The 24,473-nt window shown below is 35.8% G+C and overlaps 1 protein-coding gene across 1 annotated transcript; it reads right to left on the minus strand.

The window, feature by feature from the left end:
• Window positions 1-9,546: 9,546 nt before the first annotated feature.
• Window positions 9,547-23,924, minus strand: LOC128552283 (uncharacterized). The gene is made up of 6 exons (XM_053533313.1): window positions 23,864-23,924; window positions 21,680-22,253; window positions 21,240-21,398; window positions 16,930-17,223; window positions 16,028-16,109; window positions 9,547-13,467 (listed from the first exon to the last, which is right to left on the minus strand). Exons 2-6 carry the CDS (start codon window positions 22,238-22,240, stop codon window positions 10,799-10,801), a joined length of 3,765 nt encoding a protein of 1,254 aa, XP_053389288.1. The 5' UTR covers window positions 22,241-22,253; window positions 23,864-23,924; the 3' UTR covers window positions 9,547-10,798.
• Between the last annotated feature and the right edge of the window lie 549 nt (window positions 23,925-24,473).

Consider the following 24,473-nt stretch of genomic DNA (forward strand, 5'->3'; position numbering starts at 1 on the left):
GATCTATATTGTTTTGCTCAATGTCTGCTGGTAGATCATTTGGTTGTATTTCAGTAACTACATATTTCTTAGTGTCAAAATGGTCATATTGTATATGATACCTATTGTGTTGGGAATAAGTTCGTCTAAGGTCAAGGACACAGTGACTTGAGGTTGAAAATAGTTCATGAAGTATCACAAAAGAACGCTTAGATCCACAGTCTTCAAACAATACTTTAGGATGAATGGATATTGGTAGTAAAGTATATTGTTTTGACATGTTTGCTTGTCATAAAGGCAAAGTGACTTTGATATTGAAAATCGTGTCTTGTTTTAACTAAAGAATACCTTGTCGAGTGATTATTATTAAAGGTTAAAGATGATTGGACAGTTCATAAAGATGACCCCCAATTGTCTTGTCACAATGACCCCTAAACAAATTAATTTCATAAACAGACTCGGTCAAACAACCGAGTCTGCTATTTTGTGCATTGGGTGCTTTCTATGCTTCCAAAGGGTCTTTACGTAAAATTATATTTCAACTTTTTATTCTATTTAAAAGTTCATAGGATGGTAGCATGTAGTGAGTAGTTTAGTTCAAAGTCACAGCTTACAAAAATTGCACCCCCTTGTGTTGGACAGGTTGCCATGGGGTGGGGCATGCTAGTTTTAAAATCAACTTTTATGTTGAAACCTTAATAGATAAGTGAAATATGTCTGTATTTTAATCTCAATACCACACTGGTGTATTGATACAAAAACGCTTGCTGAAAATAAGACAAGCTTTGCTTTCCTGTTTTCTGTTGATGAAATGAATATGCACTAACGCTTAAATAGCCCAAAACGTGTTGAGAAAGAAAATGAATATACTGTTGGTCAAAGTCATTTAATATATGAAAATGATGGAATTTCAGCATTGTTCTACTACGTTCAAGTCTTAGACTGTTGAAATATCAGGTAGATCTATAGGACCGTATTACACTTGCACTTCGCCATGGAACAAGCATATGATAAAGGTGTGTAAATTGTGTGTGAGCGCGACAATATGTCTAGAAACACAAGTTTTCGCTTAGACTACTTAAACACCTTTTAAAACGATGACAGCAGCAAATAGAAAACTAGAATACTTGTAATAGGCATGACATGTATCAAGAAACGATATACGTTAACTTCTGCTAGATCTACCAACATATCGATAATATATATTAATTCATGAAAAAGACCACAGTACGGGTGGAAATATTTAAAAAGGGGTTTATGGAAATAGACAAATCCTTTTGAAAAGGATTTGGCTATTTCCGTAAAACCCTTTCTTATATATTCATATATATATGTAAAGCAAATAGAAATGCACTCTTTCTTGTAGTAGAGTATGTAAACAAAGCGCGGGAAATTAACGTAAGTAAGCAGAAGTGACGTCATGACGTTTCAGTGACGCAAAATAACAAAGTTCCCTTTTAGTTTTGTCGATTGTAGCGTAACGGTTTGTTCTTGCCGTAAAATAACGTATTTGAATCGTAAGGAACGGAGAGAAACTATTAAGGTACCGGATTTTTTTTTCGTATCCGACATACTCGATGCATAAATTTTTTTTTTGGGGGGGAGGGGGGTTGGGATTTAACGTCGCACCAACACATGATAGGTCGATTTTCCAGCTGTAATGGTGGAGGAAGACCCCCAGGTGCCCCTCCGTGCATTATTTCATCACGAGCGGGCACCTGGGTAGAACCACCGACCTTTCGTAAGCCAGCTGGATGGCTTCCTCACATGAAGAATTCAACGCCCCGAGTGAGGCTCGAACCCACATCGATTAGGGGCAAGTGATTTGAAGCCAGCGACCGTAACCACTCGGCCACGGAGGCCCCCATTAATATCTAGTTGTCGTAACATCACAAGAATCAACCGGCATGGGGATGCCATATAGGTTTTGCCGGCATGGGTAAAATTACCGGAAACGCCAGTCTGGTATGCAAGAATTATTGTGCTTTTACTGACTTTGGGCATTGTTTTTACATCTGGACAGTCAAAGTTGACATATTTTGTTTCTTGTTTAAAATCCGAATGTTCATAACTGTTACCCGACTTGCAGCTTTTAAACCGCATATGAAGCTGATGAGCCTCTGATGAAACAGGTATCCGTAACGAACAATTTTCGTTTTTTACTGGACATAAACGCACATTATAAATGCTAAGTTTGGAAGAATTTTGCAACATCGGAAAACAATAGGCTGTATTTAATCTACTCAAGTAGTTTAACAATATGGAGTCTATTCTTGCGCAAGTTTTCTTGCCTACCTAGCGGGGAAAGTATACATTTATCCGAGCACGCGCCGGGGATAGATATTGGCTGTGACTAAATACAGAGTTGGTGCACCTTTGATATATTACAGACTCCGGTATATACCGGATTAACTAAATTTGAAAGAAAATATCTTAAATGTATATATTTTGTAACCATGGTGATACTAACCCTAACCTTTAGTCAGTAAATTATGCATTTGATACTCTAAATGCGTGCGGACATGCAAAAAAATGAGTAATTTTGCCGTGCGCTCCAATGGATAATAATTCCGCGCAGGCGCAGAACGGCTGCACCAACTCTGCAATGAGAAACATTCATAGATATTACTGTCTTTCCCTAGGGAAAATCCTTGTCTAAAATAGCGTGCACTAAGATGACGTCACATAATACTGGTACTATTGTGACGTCATAAACTTTATAAATAATATCAGGAAATACCAAAATCTACGATCTATTTTGAACATGATAGGCAAGAAAAATGGTCAGTCTTCTGTTAAATTTGTTATAGCCTCGGGGGTGGGGTGGTAGATTCAAGAATATTTACTAGAGGAGTTTTGACGAGTGACTACACTGAAGTAGCTTCGTAGGCCTAATAGCTAAATTGTTTACAAGCGGTGTTTCTGGTGGAGTCGGCTGTCCAGATGGAACTAGTTTGTGCAAAGGGAAAAACAGCCAGATATTATTCTATAAAACATTAGAGCAATGGGGAAAAGCAGCCACCGAGAATTCTAAATCATAGAAGTTTTGAAAATAGAAATAGAATTTAGAAATTCCGTGAAGTAATGTCGAGTCACTCGGATACGAACTTTCGCCAACGCATATTACTACTAATTTATTACATTACAGCACTTGTCCTTTAGCCCCGGCAAAAGCTCTCGAAAAATTCTGTCTGGCATGCAAGAAACATTACGTTCATGAGTTACGATAATCGAGAATGGCCCATAAAAAAAGTTATTTAAGTTAAACATTTTTCTAGCACAAGCATAATCCCTATGACCTGTACAGCTACCATAAGGTATGGCTAATTACAACATGGAGCGGCTACTTAGCTTTAATTAGTATTTAGGGAACCATCAACGACTTTTCAACGCAGTAGGTAGAAAACAAGGTAAAGGCTGTTTGGAAAAGTAGGTAGAGAATAAGAAACGGCTGATTGGAACAATTGCTAGAGAAAGGAGATAGTCGATTAACACAACAGGATGAGAACAAGGTAAGGCTTATAGGCAAAGAACGTAGACAACAAGGAACGGTCAATTGCATCAATGGGAAGAGACCTAGAAGGGCAGGTTAGCGCTATAGAGATCAAATTACGGCGAGGGGGCCGAGTGGTTAAGGTCGTTGACTTCAAATCACTTGCCCCTCATCGATTTGGGTTCGAGCCTCACTCGGGGCGTTGAATTCTTCACGTGAGGAAGCCATCCAGCTGGCTTACGGAAGGTCGGTGGTTCTACCCAGGTGCCCGCTCGTGATTAAATGATGCACGGAGAGGCACCTGGGGTCTTCCTCCACCATTAAAGCTGGAAAGTCGCCATATGACCTATCATGTGTGGGTGCGACGTTAAATCCAAACAAACAAATTACGGCGAATTAAAGCAATAGGTAAAGAGCAAGGAGCGTTTCATTAGCTTACTGATACTAGGTAGATAAAAAGTAAGGGTCTGTTAGGTTAGTTTAGTAGGTATAAAGGCCAATCAGAGCACCAGTAGTGTCAGTACAAACGTGTTCTCCTGTTGGAGCTGCCATTATTCCAACTTACGACCCCGCTGTCAGTAGATCTACGCAATCAAAATTAAACTTAGATGGCGGACTCGATAGGTTCAGCACAAAAAGCGATGGATAAGTGCGTTATGTAGACTACATACATGTAAGTTAACTAATTGAGTGTTACTCAGTGAGCTACCCGCTTGCATAGTAGGTAAAGTACAAGGATCGACTGGTTAGCTTAGTAGGTAGAACATAACAGGTGGCGCCTGATTAGCTCAGTAGGTAGTATACAAGGACCGACTAGTCGTAATAGGATGTTGAGAGTAATGTGTGATCGGTCAGCTCAGTATTTATAGCCGAGGGAGTGATCGGTCAGTACAGTATTTACAGCAAAGGGAGCAATCAGTCAGCTCATTATTTACAGAACAGGAGGATAGGTCAGCTCAGTATTTACAGCATAGGGAGCGATCAGTCAGCTCAGTATCTACAGAACAAGAGCGATAGGTTAGCTCAGTATGTACAGCACAGGGAGCGATCAGTCAGCTCAGTATCTACAGAACAAGAGCGATAGGTCAGCTCAGTATTTACAGCATAGGGAGGAATCAGTCAGCTCAGTATCTACAGAACAGGGAGCGATAGGTCAGCTCAGTATGTACACTCAGGGAGTGTCGGTCAGCTCAGTATGTACAGCACAGGGAGTGTCGGTCAGCTCAGTATGTACAGCACAGGAAGTATCGGTCAGCTTAGCAGTTTTACAGCACAGGGAGCGAACGGTTATAGCTCAGTATTGACAGAACTGGGAGCGATCTTTCAGCGCAGTTTTTACAGAACTGGCAGGTATCGGTCAGGTCAGTTTTTACAGCACAAATAGCAATCAGTCAGTTCAGTATTTACAGCAGAGAGAGCAATCGGTCAGCTCATTATTTACAGCACAGGGAGCGGTCGGTCAGCTCAGTATTTGCAGCACAGGGAGCAATCGGTCAGCTCAGTATTTACAGCACAGGGAGTATCGGTCAACTCAGTATTTACAACACAGGGAGCGATCGGTCAGCTCAGTATTTACAGCACAGGGAGCGATCGGTCAGGTCAGTATTTTCAACACAGGGAGCGATCGGTCAACTCAGTATTTACAGCACAGGGAGCGATCGGTCAGGTGAGTATTTGCAACACAGGAAGCGATCGGTCAGCCCAGTATTTACAGCACAGGGAGCGATCGGTCAGATCAGTATTTACAACACGGGGAGCGATCGGTCAGGTCAGTATTAACAACACGGAACGATTGGTCAGCCCAGTATTTTCAACACGGGGAGCGATTGGTCAGCCCAGTATTTACAGCACAGGAAGCGATCGGTCAGGTCAGTATTTACAACACGGGGAGCGATCGGTCAGGTCAGTATTTACAACTCAATGAGCGATTGGTCAGCCTAGTATTTACAACACAGGAAGCGATTGGTCAACCCAGTATTTACAGCACAGGGAGCGATCGGTCAGGTCAGTATTTACAACACAGGGAGCGATCGGTCAGCCCAGTATTTACAGCAGAGGGAGCGATCGGTCAGGTCAGTATTTACAACACAGGGAGCGATCGGTCAGCCCAGTATTTACAACACAGGAAGCGATCGGTCAGCCCAGTACTTACAACCCAGTAGGCATTTGACGTCGGTTAGACGTCGTATAGATGTCAGACCCCGACGTCGGATTAACGTTGGATTTTGGTTGGATTTGCAAACCGTATAGACGTCGGATCCCGACGTTGGCTAGACGTCGCAATCCGACCATTTTCCAACCAAAATCTGACCAAATTTTCAACAGAATTTGCAATCAAACAAGTAATCAACACATGTATTTTATCATCTTTATTTCACATGATAGCGACATAAGTCTAATATCATAAATCCAAAAAAGGTAATCCAGTAATTGAAACTTTCAAGTTTAGTCATGTCTGCATGATTCTTCAACTCCACTAAAATTCCCATCTGAAATGTATAAAATTTGACAGTTTCATCATTTCATTAAATTTGAAAACTTGTACAAGTATGCTAGAGCTATTATTAAAGAACATAATTGCTACGTGCAAAACAAACATGTTATATCTTAAATTCTAAAAGAATTCTCTATAACCTCATAAAATGTAATGAAGTCTTATGTTAAACGCAATATTGATTTTTAAAGTAATAAACATAATACATCAATCTTTGAAAGAATACATAACATTAAAAAGAATAACTATTAAACTAAGTACAACTTTCAAAAATCTGCTACTCACGTACGTTGCGGATCCCTTTGTGTAAAGTATTTATAAACTTGCTCTATCTTATCCCGCAAATATCAAATTACCGGAAGACTTGTGTAAACCGATGCAGGCTTATCTGGCGGCGAAGGCATGACTAATAAACAACATGTGTAGAAGAAGATCCTTAAGTTGAATTTAGAATAATTTATACATGTGTATAGAATGCAATTTTTTCCTGAACTGTTTTAAATTGGTAAAAAAGAAATCCGTTTCCGAAAATAGACAATCTCATGCGATTTTGTAACATAATTAATGATAATGTTTGATGTGCTAATGAACTATTATTTATAAGCGCATGTTCAGGCATAACTATCTTTAAACTATAATAGCAAAATTACACCAGTTAATTTCATAAATGAAAACAACCTAATTCCAACGTCTCCTAGACGTCTAAGTCTGACGTCTATTAGACGTCGTGGTTATGACGTTGTTTAGACATTGGATTCAGGTCGCCGACGTCGCGACCAAAATCCAACGTCTAACCAACGTCGGTACGACGTCAGGTGTTTACTGGGAACACAGGAAGCGATCGGTCAGCCCAGTATTTACAGCACAGGGAGCGATCGGTCAGCTCAGAATTTACAGCACAGGGAGACTCATCGGTCAGTCCAGTATTTACAACACATGGAGCGATTGGTCAGGTCAGTATTTACAACACAGGGAGCGATTGGTCAGCCCAGTATTTACAGCACAGGGAGCGATTGGTCAGCCCAGTATTTACAGCACAGGGAGCGATTGGTCAGCTCAGTATTTACAACACAGGGAGCAATTGGTCAGCCCAGTATTTACAGCACGGGGCGATCAGTCAGGTCAGTATTTACAACACAGGGAGCGATTGGTCAGCCCAGTATTTACAGCACAGGGACCGATTGGTCAGCTCAGTATTTACAGCACAGGGAGCGATTGGTCAGCTCAGTATTTACAGCACACGGAGTATCGTTCAGCTTAACAGTTTTGCAGCACAAAGGGCGATCTTTCAGCTCAGTATTTACAGCACAGGAAGTATCGATGAATACAGTTTTACAACCTAAACAGCGATCGTTCAGCTCAGCATTTGAAGATTTGGGAGTGCTACAGCACTGGGAGCATTCGGTCAGCTTAGTATTCAAAGAAATGGGATCGATAGGTCAGGTCAGTAATTACAGTACAAGAAGTATCAATGAGCCAGATTACCAACATAATTCGGCTTAAATTGTCTATAGTAACTATCAAAAATCATAAAACATCTTTAAATTTTCAAAATTTATTTATAGACTGAAGGATAGACATATTTATAATACAAATCATCAGACATTGTTCCCAGTAAATGTGAGATGTCGCGGTGAAATGGAGCTCCTGACTGAAATAATTTCACACCTCCGTTGTTTCAGATTTTTAGATATTACCATTTCCATATCATAACTGGAGCTGCTTTTGAGAAAAGAGAATTCTCCCACAACTGCCTAATCATCAAAATACAAGTCAGTCTTTATATACTGTTTACTCAATTCAAGGGCCAGACCTCCAAAATGCCTGGACCAATTTGGCTCATTATCGAACTTGTCCGTGGTCTCCTGGTCAAACATATTTTGTTCAAATTTTGTGAAATTCGGATGAGAAATTTTCGACTTGGAGTGCGATAAAATTAAAAAGGCCGATTTTCAGGTAATTCAAAGGCCGTAACTCCAAAATACCTGAACCGTGTTGGCTAGTCATCGAACTTTGGCCAAGGTCTTATGGTCAAACATATTTTGTTCAAGTTTTGTGAAGATTTGATGACAAATTTTCGACTTGGAGTACGGACAATAGTAAAAAGGCCGATTTTTCAGTAATTCAAGGGCCGTAACTCCAATATGTCAAAACCGATTTGGTTAGTTATCGAACTTTGCCGAGGTCTTATATTCAAACACATTTTGTTCAAGTTTGGTGAAGATCGGATAAGACATGTTTGACTTAGAGTGCGGACAAGGGTTAAAAGGCCGATATTTGGTAATTCAAGGGCCGTAACTCCAATATGTCTAAACCGATTTGGCTAGTTATCGAACTTGGCCGAGGTCTTATCGTCAAACACATTTTTACAAGTTTGGTGAAGACCGGATGAGAAATGTTTGACTTAGAGTGCGGACAATCTTTGTGACAGACACACACACAGACACAAACACAGACTGGAGTAAATAAATATGTCTCCCACACCACTGTGTGGTGGTAGATATAATTAAATCCTTTTGTACTTTCATAAAATTTCATCTAAATATTTTAAAAGCTATTTTGACGTGACATCACACATATAATATCGAAGTTGTTTTACTGTAAACACAGAAATTTACCATTTCTGTTACACAATATAAAATACTTAGCTATAAACTCCGGTAAGTTAGTTACAATGGAACATGAAACGTCGATAATTATAGGTTATTAGATTTGTATCGAGATATATGCACAAGTTCTTTATCAGAAATATTGCGCAACTTTAGGAACGCAATATCATTCCTCAAAAGAACGAGAGCATAATTATCTCTCGATGCAAATGTAATAATATTCTTATCACATGCACATTCTAGACTCTTATTATATGAATTATATAATTTATTCTTTAGCATGAGTTAAATTGATATTATTGTCTCTAAAGAACTTTTAAACGGAACGGAATGCATGAAACTAACGTCACAAATGACGTCATACACCGATATGAAATTTTGAACGTCAATATGGAAAAATGTTGACGTTTCAGGTTTTACTGTAATTTAGCGAAGATTGTAAATGAGTATGCTATATTATTTCATGTAGACGTTCATATTTCATATCGGGAGCATGACGACATTTGCGACATCATTTCCAGTTGTTCCATAGCTTTTAGACTGGCATCAGTCGTTAAATGTAAAGCAATGGCAATAAAATCAATCCTCTCTGATACCACTTTCTGAAAAAAATTACAATATCTCTTGCCTCTGTCTCTAACGACTGGACAAATGCGATTCTGAACCGGACAGATTTCATACCCGCTAGTAATCACCATCTCATTACGATCATTGCAAACCTAATCTTAGGCCGACTGCCACAAGAGTTCAATAAGCAGTGCTTTGCTTTTATGACTTGGTGAGTAAGATAGAGAGAGAAATCATTTTTACTAATTGTAAAAGATCCCAGTATGTATATATAAATTACAATTTAAATTTGAAAATGTATGTATCAAAATACTGTCAGTTTAATTCTAAGAGGGAAGAGACTGGAAACTGAAAAAAAAAAACAACAACAAAAAAAAACAAAAAAAAAACAACTTTTTTTTCAAGATCCTTCAAATCATTTTTGTGAATGAATTAAATACATTTTATTCAATATATCTCCAAAGTTTTTTTTACTCATGTCAGAGGGTAGATTAATCTCTGCAATTAATCACAAAATTATTTTCCTATCTACAGTCCCCATGCAGATTCATGTTAATCAGACTACTTTTCCTAATATAAACCAAGATGTGTTACGCGTACACCTTTTCCTGCTAAATTTCTATAATGAACATATCCATCATTCAATTTATACGGAACCATTTACTGTTAAAAGGGGTACCATAAGGATACTAACTGAATGACAAATAGTGCAGATCATGATCAGACTGCATGTATCAAAGATATTATGAAATTTGTATCTGGAATTTGCACTCGTTCTTGGCATAATATTTCACACCTAAAGTCGCGCAATATTTCCGCTGCAGAGCTCGTGCATATTTCTACATACTATTCTAATATCCTAAAACTAAAATGGTTTTAAAAATGTCAAATAGTACTGTACATTTACGTCGTTTCAAGATAGCAGACGTTGAGTTGTTCTATAATAATATTTACTGAATTATAATTACCAACTTATTTGGCTCTAATATGTTACACAAATTTGCATTCCTTAAGTCAATAGTAGACATCAATAAACTTTGCCGAAAAGTGTTACAATTTACATATAGTAGTCTATATAATACGCACAGAATAAGAAGCTGTTGAAGCAATCCTGCCGACATTATTTTAAAGTGACGAGCCACCACATGTACATTATAATGTCAAAGTAGTTTAAGCAATAAGCAAGTATCTAATATAAAGATAAATCAATTAATATTTTCAAATTGGTAAGTTATGAATATGATAAAAAGTTCAACTAAGTTCCTTCTATTTCAAATCAAATATGTATTGCGTGATTAACGCGGTACCTAAATTTATTTGTCATTATCATGTACATATATATCATGTAGATTATGTGAATGTGTTAAGGTAACTATATTTACAGTTTAGAAGTATCCAAAGTAAAATACTTTTGCGTTTTATTACAATAATTGACAAATAAAAATATTTTTTTTTACATTTAAAAAAAATATTACTCTAGAAGTACTTCATTTTTCACAACGAATTAAAATGCAGAATATAATATGAAATGCTGTAATATAAGCTTAGATCTAATATGAAACATTTGTGCTGTACAGTTTTCATGAAACACTGTCAAAATTTTTGCCTACTCACATGATCTAAATTTACATCATAATAAACTCATATTCAGAGTCACTATTTCTTAGTAGTAAATTGAAAAGGATATAGACTATCGTTGGTCACACGGAATAAATTCGTTTTCTCTCTAACATACTGGTATGCAGATGCCTCTTCTTTTTCATCAGAGAAACAGAATCCGGATATTGTCCCATCTTTAATATACACCCTGTGTGTGTTCACCTTTACTACCTGTGGCAGCTCATGAAGACTGTTTATAAACTTGCACCACGTTGTCAGACTCATTGTTGCACGGAAAAGTGTTATTTCTTTCAGATTCTTCATATCACACGGACGTTCTATAATATTGTCAGTAAAAGTAAAATCCCATAACGTTAGAGAACTGAGACTGACTAATGATGGTAGCAGTCTGGTAAGACTTTTAGTAACAGTTTCGTTAGAGCACACAGAATAATAGTCAAACAGCTCAAGATGTTTTAATTTATCTGCTTTATATAGACTGTTACACACTTGTTTCATCATGTCATCGTTTGTAATGTTAAGCTTACATGTTTCTAGATTGTCAGTGTTACAACTGACCATACACAATGAAGTACACCTAAAATCAACATGTTGAAGTTGTTTATGTTTTGATAGGTCTATCATGTGTTTATCGCCTTTACAACAATAACTCCCGAGCGATATATGTTGAAGACTTGTAGTCTGCTTTAGGAATTTACACAACGCCACAATATCATCATGTGTTAAAAAAATTACATAGGACTCACAGTACACCTGGAGGGAAATTAATTGTCGCATTTTCGGTAATACTGAAACAAGACGTGCTATCGTTATAATATTATAGTCTACATTTCTCAAATGGATAGTTTCAAGCGTGCGAACATTTGTCTCAAGTATTGTAGTAACTTCATTTTTAATCCTACTGTCACTAAAGGTATCAGATGTATATTTAATGACCTTTAATTGATCACATTTTACTAAATGTTTCACGGCACAATAAAATGTTTCTTTATAATCATCATTCTTATAAAGGGCTATCCTGATGTATTTACCGTCTACTATTGCTATGGATAGAACATTTTTCAAAACAATATTATGAACATAACGTAGCAAATCTGTTGAAAGGTCAACGTAAAGATCGGCAATATAAACACGTAATCGAGCATTGTTTGTAATCAACATAACTTCTTCAATGCACTTTAAAATGCACGCTTGAATATCATTGATCAATTTATGATGATCTAGACTTATTTGATGACGATCCATAAATTTATTTCTTTCCTTAACCACCATTTTGTCAACAATTGTTACGTTATAGAAAAATTCACTAATCTTTGTCAACAAACGTGGTTCTAATCCACAAAGTATAATTAACACGTTTGACTGTTCTAAAATATCAACAACTGTTTTGCAACTACCGAAGTATTTCCTTACGCAGACATCTGTAAGATCATGTTCATCCTTCTGCGATTTTAGCATTTCTCTGAACTGACTAGCGATATACACTGCAGCTAGATATTCTTGCATTGATTTGTGAAAGAAGGAAATTGATGATTGTATACTTTCAGTCAAACTTACGTTTCGCTCTTCTTTTAAAATGCCACTGGCCAAACAGTCCTTTATCACATCACTTGGTATGTTCAACTGGGTAGGTGTTGAACTACTGAACGTCAGTGTGGTTTCTTTATTTTTGTCAAACAAGGTTTCGTACGCTAAATATGAAAGGTACTGTATCACCCATGTATTTCTACTGGTGGTATTGATAGCATACAGTTGGTCTTGACTTTCAGAAGTCCCAAGTGTTTTCCACTCTAGAAAGAGGTCTAACATACTTCTGTATATAGCACACTTCGAATTATCTTTGAGTTTATTATGAAACCATAGAGAAATAAGTTGTTGCAATACCAATGGTGTATGGCTAATGTCGGACACTTGTCTACTTCGAAGATCAGTTATACACTCCTCTGCATTTTTACTTTTTTGATAGATGTCATTTAATGATTCGACTGTTTTTTTAATGAAATTTCTTATTTCATATTTATCAATTCCATTTAGTTTGATTTTTTTATCTACCTCAATACAACTAAGTGGCAGAGCATCAAATTTCCATTGTCTTGAAGTTGTAATAATGGTATAGTCCGTATCGAGCTCACGTCCTGGAAGTCCTGGGGTAAGAAACTGTGAAATATGTTTCCTTTCTGGGTCCCATTCGTCGAGACCGTCAAGTATTATAAGACATGCACTGGAGTCATTTCGTAAAATATCTCTAAGCTCAGGATCACTGTAAGATTTCTTTAACATATTTTCTATACTGTCACAGTCAGAAAAGTGTTGAAGTGAAATATAAAATAAGAATTTAAAGTGTTTCATTTCTTTCACTATGTCAGGCACGTCTAAACTGTATTCCTGATACTGATGAGCGATAACCCAGAAATGCACCAGCATTTTACAAAACGTGGTTTTCCCTGTGCCAGCTTCTCCGATTACGTAGACATTTTTTGCGGACCTTTCTTTATTTCTGAATATTTCGTCCATTGAAACCTTAACTTCTTCCCATTCATTAGACTCTTCATTTTTTCCGTCAAACGCTTCTTTCCTTACTTCTACAGTCATCCAGGGAGTAACATACATTTCACTTACATTCCTTCGATCTTTATGTAGGCGGGGCAGCGGAGCAATCTTTCTAACGTGTATTTCATATAGTTTGACCAGTTTCATCTGCAAGTCTTCAAAACACAATAGCAATTATATGTTTGCATTCGATTAGCATAATTATTCTAAACATATGAACATTTAAGGTAGTTCTGCACGTTTGGATCGAACTTTTTTCTACAATGTAGAATTTGATTAAACTCTGATTTTTCGAAACTTCAGAATATACATAGAAAATTCAGCAAATAAAAATAATAGGGTCGTGTGCTTGATTTTTTGCTCGACCGATTTGAAAAATTTGGACATCATGAAATATTTCACAATGGGAGTCTATGAGAAAATCATGACTTTACATAACATTTTCGCGAATAGAATTTTTTCCACAATGTAGATTGTGATGAAACTTCTCACATTTGTAAATAAACACATGGTCTATAATTTGGTGAAATAAAATGTTTATGTCCGTGTGCTTATTTTTGAGATATTTAACCATTATTAAAGTGAACCGGACATTACACGCTAATTTTAAGACATTATTTTGAAATCTTTAACGTGTCATATGTTTTCACATCATATTTTGACTTTAGAAATAAAGTAACATTGCCATTTAAATAAATTAACTCACAGATTGTCATTAATTCATAAAACGATTTTCATTTGCGTACGCCGAATCTAGGCTTTATTATACGTTTTCCGGATAAATGACGTTACGCCATGACTTCCGGTTTATCAAACGTGCAGAACTACCTTAACACTCAACAGTTACCGAAATGCGGAATATATTCTACCCTGATCTAATTCCCTAAAATATTGGTGTACACAAAACAGAATACGTCTACATGTTTTATGTAAGGAAATTTCTGTCTGCAGTCTAAATACTGTTTCATAAATATGCAATAATCTTTTTTAAACCATCACGCGTTCATATTGAAATTCTACCATTTAAGTGAGATGTTCAATGATTTCATGTCTATAATACTCACATCTGGTACGTACCTGAGCAGCGGTTACTGCCAAAATTAGTAAATGTAAAATTCATCCTTTAACAAATTAATCAGACTGCAGTGCATTTCAGAACCGTCTAGACTAAAGCCGCAATCTGATCAATAATATTCAATATTATTGTGTTCAAAGGATTGTATTTTGAAAACTTCGTGCCGCTCGATTTACATTAATAAATGCATTGAAAAATTTGTTGCGATGCAATACAAATGTACAATATGAAATCATCCGAAAACAAATGATACCATGCATCTCAAGGTGAATCCATATAACATTACATTAATACGTGCAGTGTAAACCGAAATGATATATTATAAGTTGACGCTGTCTAATCAACAAACGATTAAGACCTTCAAGTGGTTTGCTGTCTTATATATGATCGTTCAGATACTCGGGACTTGGAAAAATAGTATCTAAGCATCTGAATGATTGACCGTGATAAATAAGACGACAAGCTTGCATGTTCAATTGAATATTGTAGAAAAAATATGCTGGATTTCATTTATCCGAGTAGTAATGAAGTGGACGTCATGCTGCAATTTGACGTCATAATTAACAGTATAATGTTCTCTTAGCGGTCCGCGCGTCAACCATTGTTTATCTTGGAACTTACAGAGCTTCACTTTCTTTTTTGTTGAACTGGCAATCAGATCGATAAATGTCAGAATGCATACTGAAATCGCTATTTGTTAATTAGACTGGTGTATTAAAACTTGACGCTAACTTGGAGACGTTTATCGCAACATGAATTCATGCGGTGTGAAACGAAACGATTCATTAAAACTGGCGCCGTCTTATGCATAATGACACCATGCATTCTAATTCTGAGCGACGTATAAAAAATTGATGTCATTCATCCCAATATGAAGCCGTTTAACGAAACATGTGAATGTGCATTGTAAAAGAAAGCGTTTCGTTACAACTTGACGCCGTGTAATGAATCTTTGAAAATTAGTCTGCCATTATGACTTAGAAGAGGCACTTCCAAAGCTCTAACATGTTTTTAACTTTTACTCACCCATAAATGTAAATATAAAAAAAATTGGTTTGTGCATCGCATGCTTCAGCGTCAAGCGAGTTCACGATGGCGCAGAGCAAAATTACTTGAAGTGCAATCTACAGAAAGAAAAATACTGAAGAAATAGCAGTTTTTGAACAAACTAAACGTATTTGAAGCCTTTTCAATTTTATTCAACATTATGCTCACTGTTTTGTGATATTCTAAATACATTTATGAATTTCCTTATTTATTAACGAATATCACAAATGGTGATATTAATAATCTCATTTATGGATATTACATGATACCATTATTATATCATGATATTGTAAATTATAACATCTAATGATATTAAATAAACCATGGATATCAAATTTTTGAGAATTCATCAAAAAGATAATTGATATCCAAAATCAAAAACGATATTTAATATGTTCAAGGACACTATTGCGTTTGAACTACTGATTTCTATAATTGATATCATTAACTACATCATCTTTTAAGATGTAACAAAATACATAAATGGATATCACAAATGGAAGTAAAGGATATCATAAAATGATTTAGGATATCACAAAATATTTTTAAAACGATTTAAAACGACGCCGTCTTAGAATTCTGAAAGAAATTACCTGTTTTTTCCTCGCTAGTCACAGATTCATTTCTAGTCTCAGCGGTACTCGTCATTGACCCTTCGATTGTTCTTTTGTGACTCTGTATTAAATGATTTAAAAAGTCCTGTTATCCCTAGTTTAAAGGTGGCTTATTTTATTATGTTAGCACCATAGAAAAGCAAACAACACGCTTGCAAGAATGAATTTTCACCCAGATATAAAGGAATAGGAATTATCATGTAGACAGAACAATAGTCTTTCTAAACTGATGAATTCATCATTAAGCATTTGGACATTTTACAAGAAAATGTCCAGCATCTTCAACAAGGCACCCATATTGGTTGTTTGGTTTGTTTACGTAACAAATAGCAGTTACGATTTCTAAACTGAATTTCTGGTCTCTCTGCATATCAAACAAAGGACCTACTGTGTTACAAGCAGGAGAATTCATATTATTTTCAAAGTTGTTCTAAAACTTATTTTTAAAGATAGATAGCAACTGCAAATTTCAAATGTCTACAGTAGGACCTTTCCATAAAAGTACAGATGACGGTTTCTAGATATACTTACATAATGACTGTCTTTCAATATTTTAATAAACATCGATTTCGCTGTATTTTCTTTACTTTTTACAGAAACAAATGTTTGTATTTTGTATATATATAATGGAAACAAATGTTTTTGTCAGTAGCTATTTTATTCTAATTAAATAGAAATAGTTGCCAAAATAACCGTAAGACCTTACACGAACATGAATTTTCGATTTGTAGCCAATATTATAACACTATACTTGAAGTAAAGTTTTCAATGATAAACGTATCTATTTGATAACTTTACCATATTGAAATTTACACCACGATTCAATACAGATTGAGACGGGTATTTTCGTTTAAATGGAATCGTATAATTTTGAATCGTACCTCTAATTGCTGCTTTGATTCTTCAAGTTTCTGCTCTATTTTTTCTTTCGCTTCATCCTCAGTTCTTGTCAGCTGCTTTTCGATCTCAATTCCTTTCTGTTCAATTTTCTTTTTTGACTCATTTTCTGTATTCAACAATTCCTTTTTAATTTGCTGTCCTGTCTGCTGGAGTTTATTTCCTGCATCTACTATCGTCTGTTCAAACTCCTTTTCCTTTTCTTTGATTGCAGTCATGGCAGCGCGGCGGATTTCAGCCGCGTCTGTAGTTGATATAATGAAATATTCCTGCTTCAGCTGTAAAAATTTAACGAACTGTGTAAAAAGATCAAATGCTCTAAAAGCGCATACGCATAGAGATAAGCTATTCTGTTATAAGAGAGATAAGATTATTGTAAACGACAAATAATTGCAAATCCTTCTGGCGACCATGAGTTATTGTTTTACCGTTTTGATTTCAAACACATGCCAAATTAGAAATCAGTTTCTGTTATTAATTAGATAATATGTGTGCGTAATAATGATGTTTTTTGCTGATATGACCTACATATATCTGGAAACAAGAGCTGTCACTAATGGTGACAAAGTCCCCCGCAGCACCTTGACCTTTGACCAGGTGACCCCAAAGTCAGCAGGGGTGGTGTCCTCAATAAGTACTTTCAGCATGTGAAGTTTGAAGGTTTTGAATGAAGTGGTTTGCATGTAAAGTGCCTTCATGCAAAAAGTTAACGTTGGCACCCTGTGACCTTGACCTTTGACCTGGTGACTCAAAAGTCAGAAGGGTTGGTGTACTCATAAAGTACTGTCAGCATGTAAAGTTTGAAAGTCCTGGGTGAAGTGGTTGGCAAGAAAAGTGCCTTCATGCAAAGAATTAATGTTGGACCCTGTGACCTTGACCTTTAATTTGGTGACTCTATAGTCAGTAGGAGTGGTGTATTCAATAAGTACTATCAGCATGTGAGGTTTGAAGGCCCTAGGTGCAGTGGTTCGCGAGTAAAGTGCCTTCATGCAAAAAGTTAACGTTGACCCCTGTGACCTTGACCTTTGACCTGGTAACCCCAAAGTCAGTAGGAGTGGTGTAATCAATAGGTACTATCAGCATGTAAAGTTTCAAGTTCCTGGGTGCAGTGGTTCGCGAGTAAAGTGCCTTCTTTCAGAAAGTTAACATTGGCCCCTGTGACCTTGACCTTTGACCTGGTAATTTTGGAGAAAGATAACATTGACCCCTGTGACCTTGACTTTTAACCTGGTAACACTTTAAAGTCAGTAGGGCTGGTGTACTCAATAAGTACTATCAGCATGTAAAGTTTGGAGGTCCTGGGTGCAGTAGTTCGCGAGTAAAGTGCCTTCATGCTAAAAGTTAACGTTGTGACTAACGAACGAACTAACTAACTAACGGACGGACAGTTTAAAACTATTTTGCCTCCCTTCGGGGGGATAAAAAACTTGCAATGTAGAGAGCACACTAAGAATGTACAATATTTCACATTTGTTATATTGATTGCCACTACTAAATACATAAAGTCGCCAGCTTAGCTCAGTAGGAAGAGCAATGGTCTACGAATCGCGGGGTCGCGAGTTCGATCCACGGGCGGGGTGTATGTTATCTGTGACGAATTGATGAAAGATATTATGTCTGAAATCATTCGTCCACCACCTCTGATAATTCATGTCGGGAAATTGGCAGTTAGTTGCGGAGAACAGGTCTGTACAAAAAAATAAGAGTGCCAGAATGTCACAATATATGCCAGTCACAGCAAATTTCTTTACTCTAGCTGCTGTATTGCAAATTAATTTTAATTTTGTGGTTGTTTAGTAATGTAAGTCTTTTTTTTCCTAAGTCCACAAAACAATTCTTTACCAGGTAGAGAGACCTTAAAATACACCTAAAATTTGAAAGTAACATCTATGTTGTACCACAGAAAAGTGGTTTTGTTTTTTCCCTATGGTCAATTATAAAAAAGTAACAATATAAGAGTTATTTATAGTAACAACTAAGGGAAGTTAATCTTAAATCAAAAAAAAAAAAATGTAAGTCCACCATAAAATCTTTACCAGGTAGAGATTGGTCAAAATACACCTCAAAATTGGATAGAGCATGCATGTTGTACTACAGAAAAGTGGTCTCGATTTTTCCCTTCACTTTTTGTCTGAATTGAGTATTCAGAATTTGAATTGGGTAAAAATAATATCATTACCCAGCCTTTTCAGAAGTAATTGGGTATTTGCTAAAACCAATCGAGTATTTTACCAATCTCACACTAACAATAAAGTATTTTTTGCTTACAGTATCAGGGCACTAGACAACTTTTGGGGACAGGTACCTTCTCAGGAAGGGGAATTTTTCAACATTTTAATATGAAAAGGGAAAGTTTAAGCCATGTATATGTAACTTATTTTCACCACATGTATAGTTTTGTATTCTAAAATAAGATTTGACCTTGATTTTGACCTAGTGACCTACTTTTACATTTCTCAAGCTACAGCCTTCAGATTTTGACCACTTGAATAGTTTTAGGTAACGAAATGAACTTTGACCTTAAGATTGACCTAGTGAGCTACTTTTACATTTCTATAGCTGCATGCTTCAAATTTAGACCACATGCATAGGATTGTGTACTGAAACAAACTATTACCTTGACATTGACCTAGTGACCTACTTTCAGATTTTTGAAGGTACAGGCCTCAAATTTGGACCACATGCATAGATTTGTGTTCCTAAGTGAAATTTGACCTTGATTTTGACCTAATAACCTACTTACACATTTCTCAAGCTACAGCCTTCATACTTGGACCACTTGCATAGTTTTGTGTACCGAATTAAACTTTGACTTTAAGATTGACCTAGTGACCTACTTTCAAATTTCTCAAGCTACAGCTTTCAAATTTGATGCATATGCATAGTTTTGTGTACAAAGAACTTTGTCCTTGAAAATCATCTAGTGACCTTCTTTCACATTACACTAGCTACATCTTTTGAATTTGGACCACATGAACAGTGTTGTGTACGGAAATGAAATTTGACCTTGAGCTAGTCAGTAAGTCTTGAAATTATGGCACATTGGTGGGCGCCAAGATAACTCTGTGATCCCTTGTTGTTACTATTTTCAATCATTCCAAACTAATGTGACTATATTGCAACAGTAATCTTCCTTAGAGGCACTATATAATATTAAAATCTAATATAATATCTATTTGTGTCAAACAACCTATCGTCAGGTGAATTTTCTTCTGAGAAAGGGGAAAAATATTATTTTAGGAGGGGAATGTTTGTACCCATATTCGGTTCCAAAAATGGCCAAACGAGTGCCATGGTTACCGAAGAACAGGTTGCAATTTATCGGAAAAATCACAGGACCATTCAGTCGGCAGATCGGTGTTATTTGGATACTTTGTAAACAATTTTACGCCGATAAAATGTAAATGAGTTGACGAATAAACATTGTTGCAGTACAAAGTAATTAGTGGGATGTTTTGCTGTTCAACAATGACAGTTATCTGTTTGTGACGCAGTAGTGTCACCAATACTTTATGATATCTTCTGGGAAAATGCATATTATGGTGACCACATCATACGGGATATTGTGGATGAACTGATCTCCGACTTCATTAAAAGTGAAAAAGAAAACAACAGTATGGAACATTCATTATAATTTCAAATACATTTTTGTATTAGACATTGAGGGCGCCATTAAAGAACATAGCTACTTAGTCAATCCGGTTCAATGATATATACCATGTATACATTATATTAGTAAACTGGTTTCCAATTGGCCTTAATATTTGCCGAAGGTTGCTGCTAGTAACATGGTTTGAGGCTAGTGCAAAATAAAATGCTTTATGACAATGTTATTATTCAACTTTACTAGAATTCAATAATTACTATTTTAGCAAAGATTAGCAACAATGTTATATGTTTACGAGTTCACCTGAAAACTATTTTAAATGGTTTAAATTAATTCTAATGTAAACGGAATTACGGCAACTATAAAAGACGACGTGAGCGACATGGCCTAAAGTAAAATGTTTAGCTAAAATGCTGGAGTGCTTAAAATGCTTGAATTCTGCATCAGCCCGGCTTTTTCGTACTAACCCTGATTTTCTCATTTTGGATCAAGCGAGTTTTATTACCTCTAGCTATTTCAAATAATAGGACCGTTTATTTGATAACGTGTATAATACTGAAAAGCTTAAAGGGAATCTATTACATCAACCAAAATTTTTACAACACTTTTCTATCTGGATAGTTTCCTTGAAAAGTGATACAATAAGAAAAGTGTTACATGTATTGAGACAAGAACAAGTTGTTTTACCTCTTGCAATTTTTTGACCGCAGCTTTGGATTCTTGTCTGTGTTTAATTTCTGTGTCATCTTCCAACAGTTCTATCATATCATCTATATGACTTTTAACCTCAGAGTCTTCTAGTTCCATGCTATTAGAATGAAATATATTGTTTCTAGACATGCGTACCTGTAAAAATAAAGTATTATGTGTGAGGTACGCTGTACGCAACAGATTATCTAGAACACTTATTTAGGCGGGTCGTTAGTGAGTTATACCTGATTGCGTAAACAACACTGTTAATTTCATGAGGCAACAATGGAAAATTAAAGAAGCTCTTTATTTATTTACGAATCATAACAGTATTATTTAAAAGCTTTATAACGTAATGCCGCACGGTTATCATAAACCAATAATTGTGCATATTGGATAAAACAAGAAATATAAGAAAAAGAAAAATTACTATTTACCCTTGAGAAAACATCTGTACCAGTTACTGTGCACTTGATGTGTTGCTGAAAATCTTGGTTTTTAAGCAAAACATGCAACAAGCCAGGACAGTCAAACTCAACTGCTTTTATCTTCTGTTCATATCCCGGAGCATTTATGAAACATTTTGCAACAGCCCACGGTTCAGTACACCACTGCTGTGCATCCGTGTTTCTCCAGTATGGCGCTGGAGGGGTTGAAGCATGGAGTTGAATAATTTCATCATAGATGGCGCCACATACTTTGTTTGGACAAGAAATTTTCCCGCGGGGATGTTGGCAGTTACAGTACATTTGACCAAGAGGACACTGCCTAGTTTTGGATTGGACATGGTCAGGCTGGAGTGTGCGTACATCGCAAAGTCCACATGTCACTGTCGAAAGATTGTGTTTATGTTTAACTTTATCTAAGATAGCAATATGCTGCTGGTTGACAAGATGGTCGCAAAATGGTTCCAAACCTTCTTTTACGTATTTAATGCCTAGTCCTGCCCTCACCCAGTTCCTATATTTCCTGTTCTCAAGCTGCGCCCGGTGTTCCATTATTAAACTTTATCTGTAATTTTGTAAAAAGGAATCAATATGCGTATATTATATGGTATTATGATGGCATTCAGTACACGTTATTTCGCCAGTGTTGCACATGAGTTACCATAGATCATAAAACGTGTAGTGAGATGTAACCTTCCAACGAAATTTTAAGGGAAAACAACTCTGAATTGGCCAAAACATTGAAGCCATTAATCGTCAAATATGAAAGAAAAACTATATAGGCATTTTATCCACACTATTGATCAGGCAGACAAAATATTATTTATATTTGTTTAAAACTCTGTAAATGTATTGACTAAAATGGAGTGTCTACACACCGTATTAGACCCTGACTTTAAACAAATTGAAAATAAGAGCTCCGCCAAACGGGGTTATATACTCAAAAAAGTGATATATCGGCGGAGGATGGGGGCAAAAATAGTATATAAAACCATCGAATTAATTATACGCTGTAATAACACGCAAACATCCGTTGGCATCGTTGTCTTCTCACTAAGATGTTTTGAATAGTTCTAAACAGTATTATGGCATTACAATCTGATGCTAAATATGCAACTGTTCTGTTAAGTAAAACTGCCTTATACAATATGAGAAAAAACGTATAATAAGTCAGTAGTCCGTAGGCCACAGTACGCGTCGAAGTAAGATAAAAAAATCTCTATTAACAACATTCGTAACAAGTAGAAGGTTCCCTTTTTGATAACATTAAAACATTGAAATGCTATTTTCTAAAAACAAAGTGAAAATTCATTATAACAATAACACACACGATTATAACTTATATTCTGTATAAAGAATTGTTAAGCGAACTTAACATGTTTTAAATAACATTGTATTTTATGTTATGGGCAAACTATCTAATGTTATCGGTGAGATATTATGTGTTAAACGCTTGTTTGACTATTATCTCAATGAACATTTCAGTTAAATATGTCAACTCATAAACATAATTTACACCCAAATCGGTCAATGATTTATGATTTCGTATAACTAAAACTAATTTGTAATGAATATTTTTCAACGGTTTGGTACAAATAAAAGATAAACTACTTTCGATTTGATAATAATATATTTACTGATCTTTGTTAATTAAATATCTAAATATAATTTCAGATATTATTAGATGTTGCTTAATTAAATCAATTGATTGATTTACAAGATATCAATAAGATAATATATAACAAAGTAAAGTAAAACTATTTACTCATATTTTCGGTAATTCCCGGGACACATTTCCGCCATGATAACAAGCAATAAAATGGGTTATGACCTGACTATATTTACTTCCTGTTTTAAAAATACCATTATAGAAGCGTAAACAAAGATATTTAACGATTTTCACTGTGGCTTTTATCTGAAGCCGAAGTGTGTAATTGTATTCGTTCGAATATGTATTGATTCGTTCAATATTTCAATACAAGATATTTTTATTCAAGTTCTTTCGGTTTCGATTCGAACGTTCGTTAATGTACTGTAGTTAAACTCTTAAACTTTATACCTTGCAACTATTCATCATTATTTTATGTAAATATCAGAGGAACTGAGTCACAAAAGTATAATATGTGTTGACAAATTTATAAATATTAGTGGGCTCCAGAAAGAAATATATTTTACCTCAAAATATTTTAGATCTACTATCCAGGACTCATTTCCGCCATGATAAAGAGCAAATTAAAACAATTTATACATGCGCATGCGCATTTTTAGGGTGCGGCTAATAGGCTGATCACTACCAAATAAAATGTAAGCCTCCGCTGGTCACAAGTAGTCCAAATATAAATAGTACTAATCTTTTTTCTATTCCTAGTGCATTTCTCGACAACAACGTGCTTACTTTCACCCTACCGCGATTCAGTATATATATAACGTTGCATTCTATTGAAATCGGCAAGTCCCAATCGCATGCTAGGTAAAAATGGCGGCGTAAGAATTAAATGTCTCGAAAAGAGAAATTGAAAGAATAAAGGCATTTATGGCCAAAATGCCAAATAAAGGAAAAAAACTCGCAAAGAATTGATTTTTGTGTGTAAGTAGTATACAAGATGTATGCAACAACATATAAAACGTATAGAAAAGTATCATGATGCAAAATGTCTATTTTTGGGGTTAAAATGTTTAAAATATTAATGAAACAGCGGATTTCTGGAATCGGCTCATAACAACAGATTTATGCAACTAACGAGATCCAACTCTGGCACTACATTCGATTACTATATTGTGCAAA

Source organism: Mercenaria mercenaria, unplaced genomic scaffold (genome assembly GCF_021730395.1).
Source record: "Mercenaria mercenaria strain notata unplaced genomic scaffold, MADL_Memer_1 contig_2229, whole genome shotgun sequence".
Lineage (NCBI taxonomy): Eukaryota > Metazoa > Mollusca > Bivalvia > Venerida > Veneridae > Mercenaria > Mercenaria mercenaria.

Excerpts from the sequence above, each read along its gene's own strand:
- LOC128552283 (XM_053533313.1), bottom strand. The coding sequence starts at position 22,240 with ATGGAACACCGGGCGCAGCTTGAGAACAGGAAATATAGGAACTGGGTG. Across the intron at positions 21,399-21,679 it reads GTACAGATGTTTTCTCAAGG|GTACGCATGTCTAGAAACAA; the intron begins GTAAATAGTAAT and ends TTATTTTTACAG. Across the intron at positions 13,468-16,027 it reads GACTAGCGAGGAAAAAACAG|ACTTGCAGATGAAACTGGTC; the intron begins GTAATTTCTTTC and ends TGTGTTTTGAAG.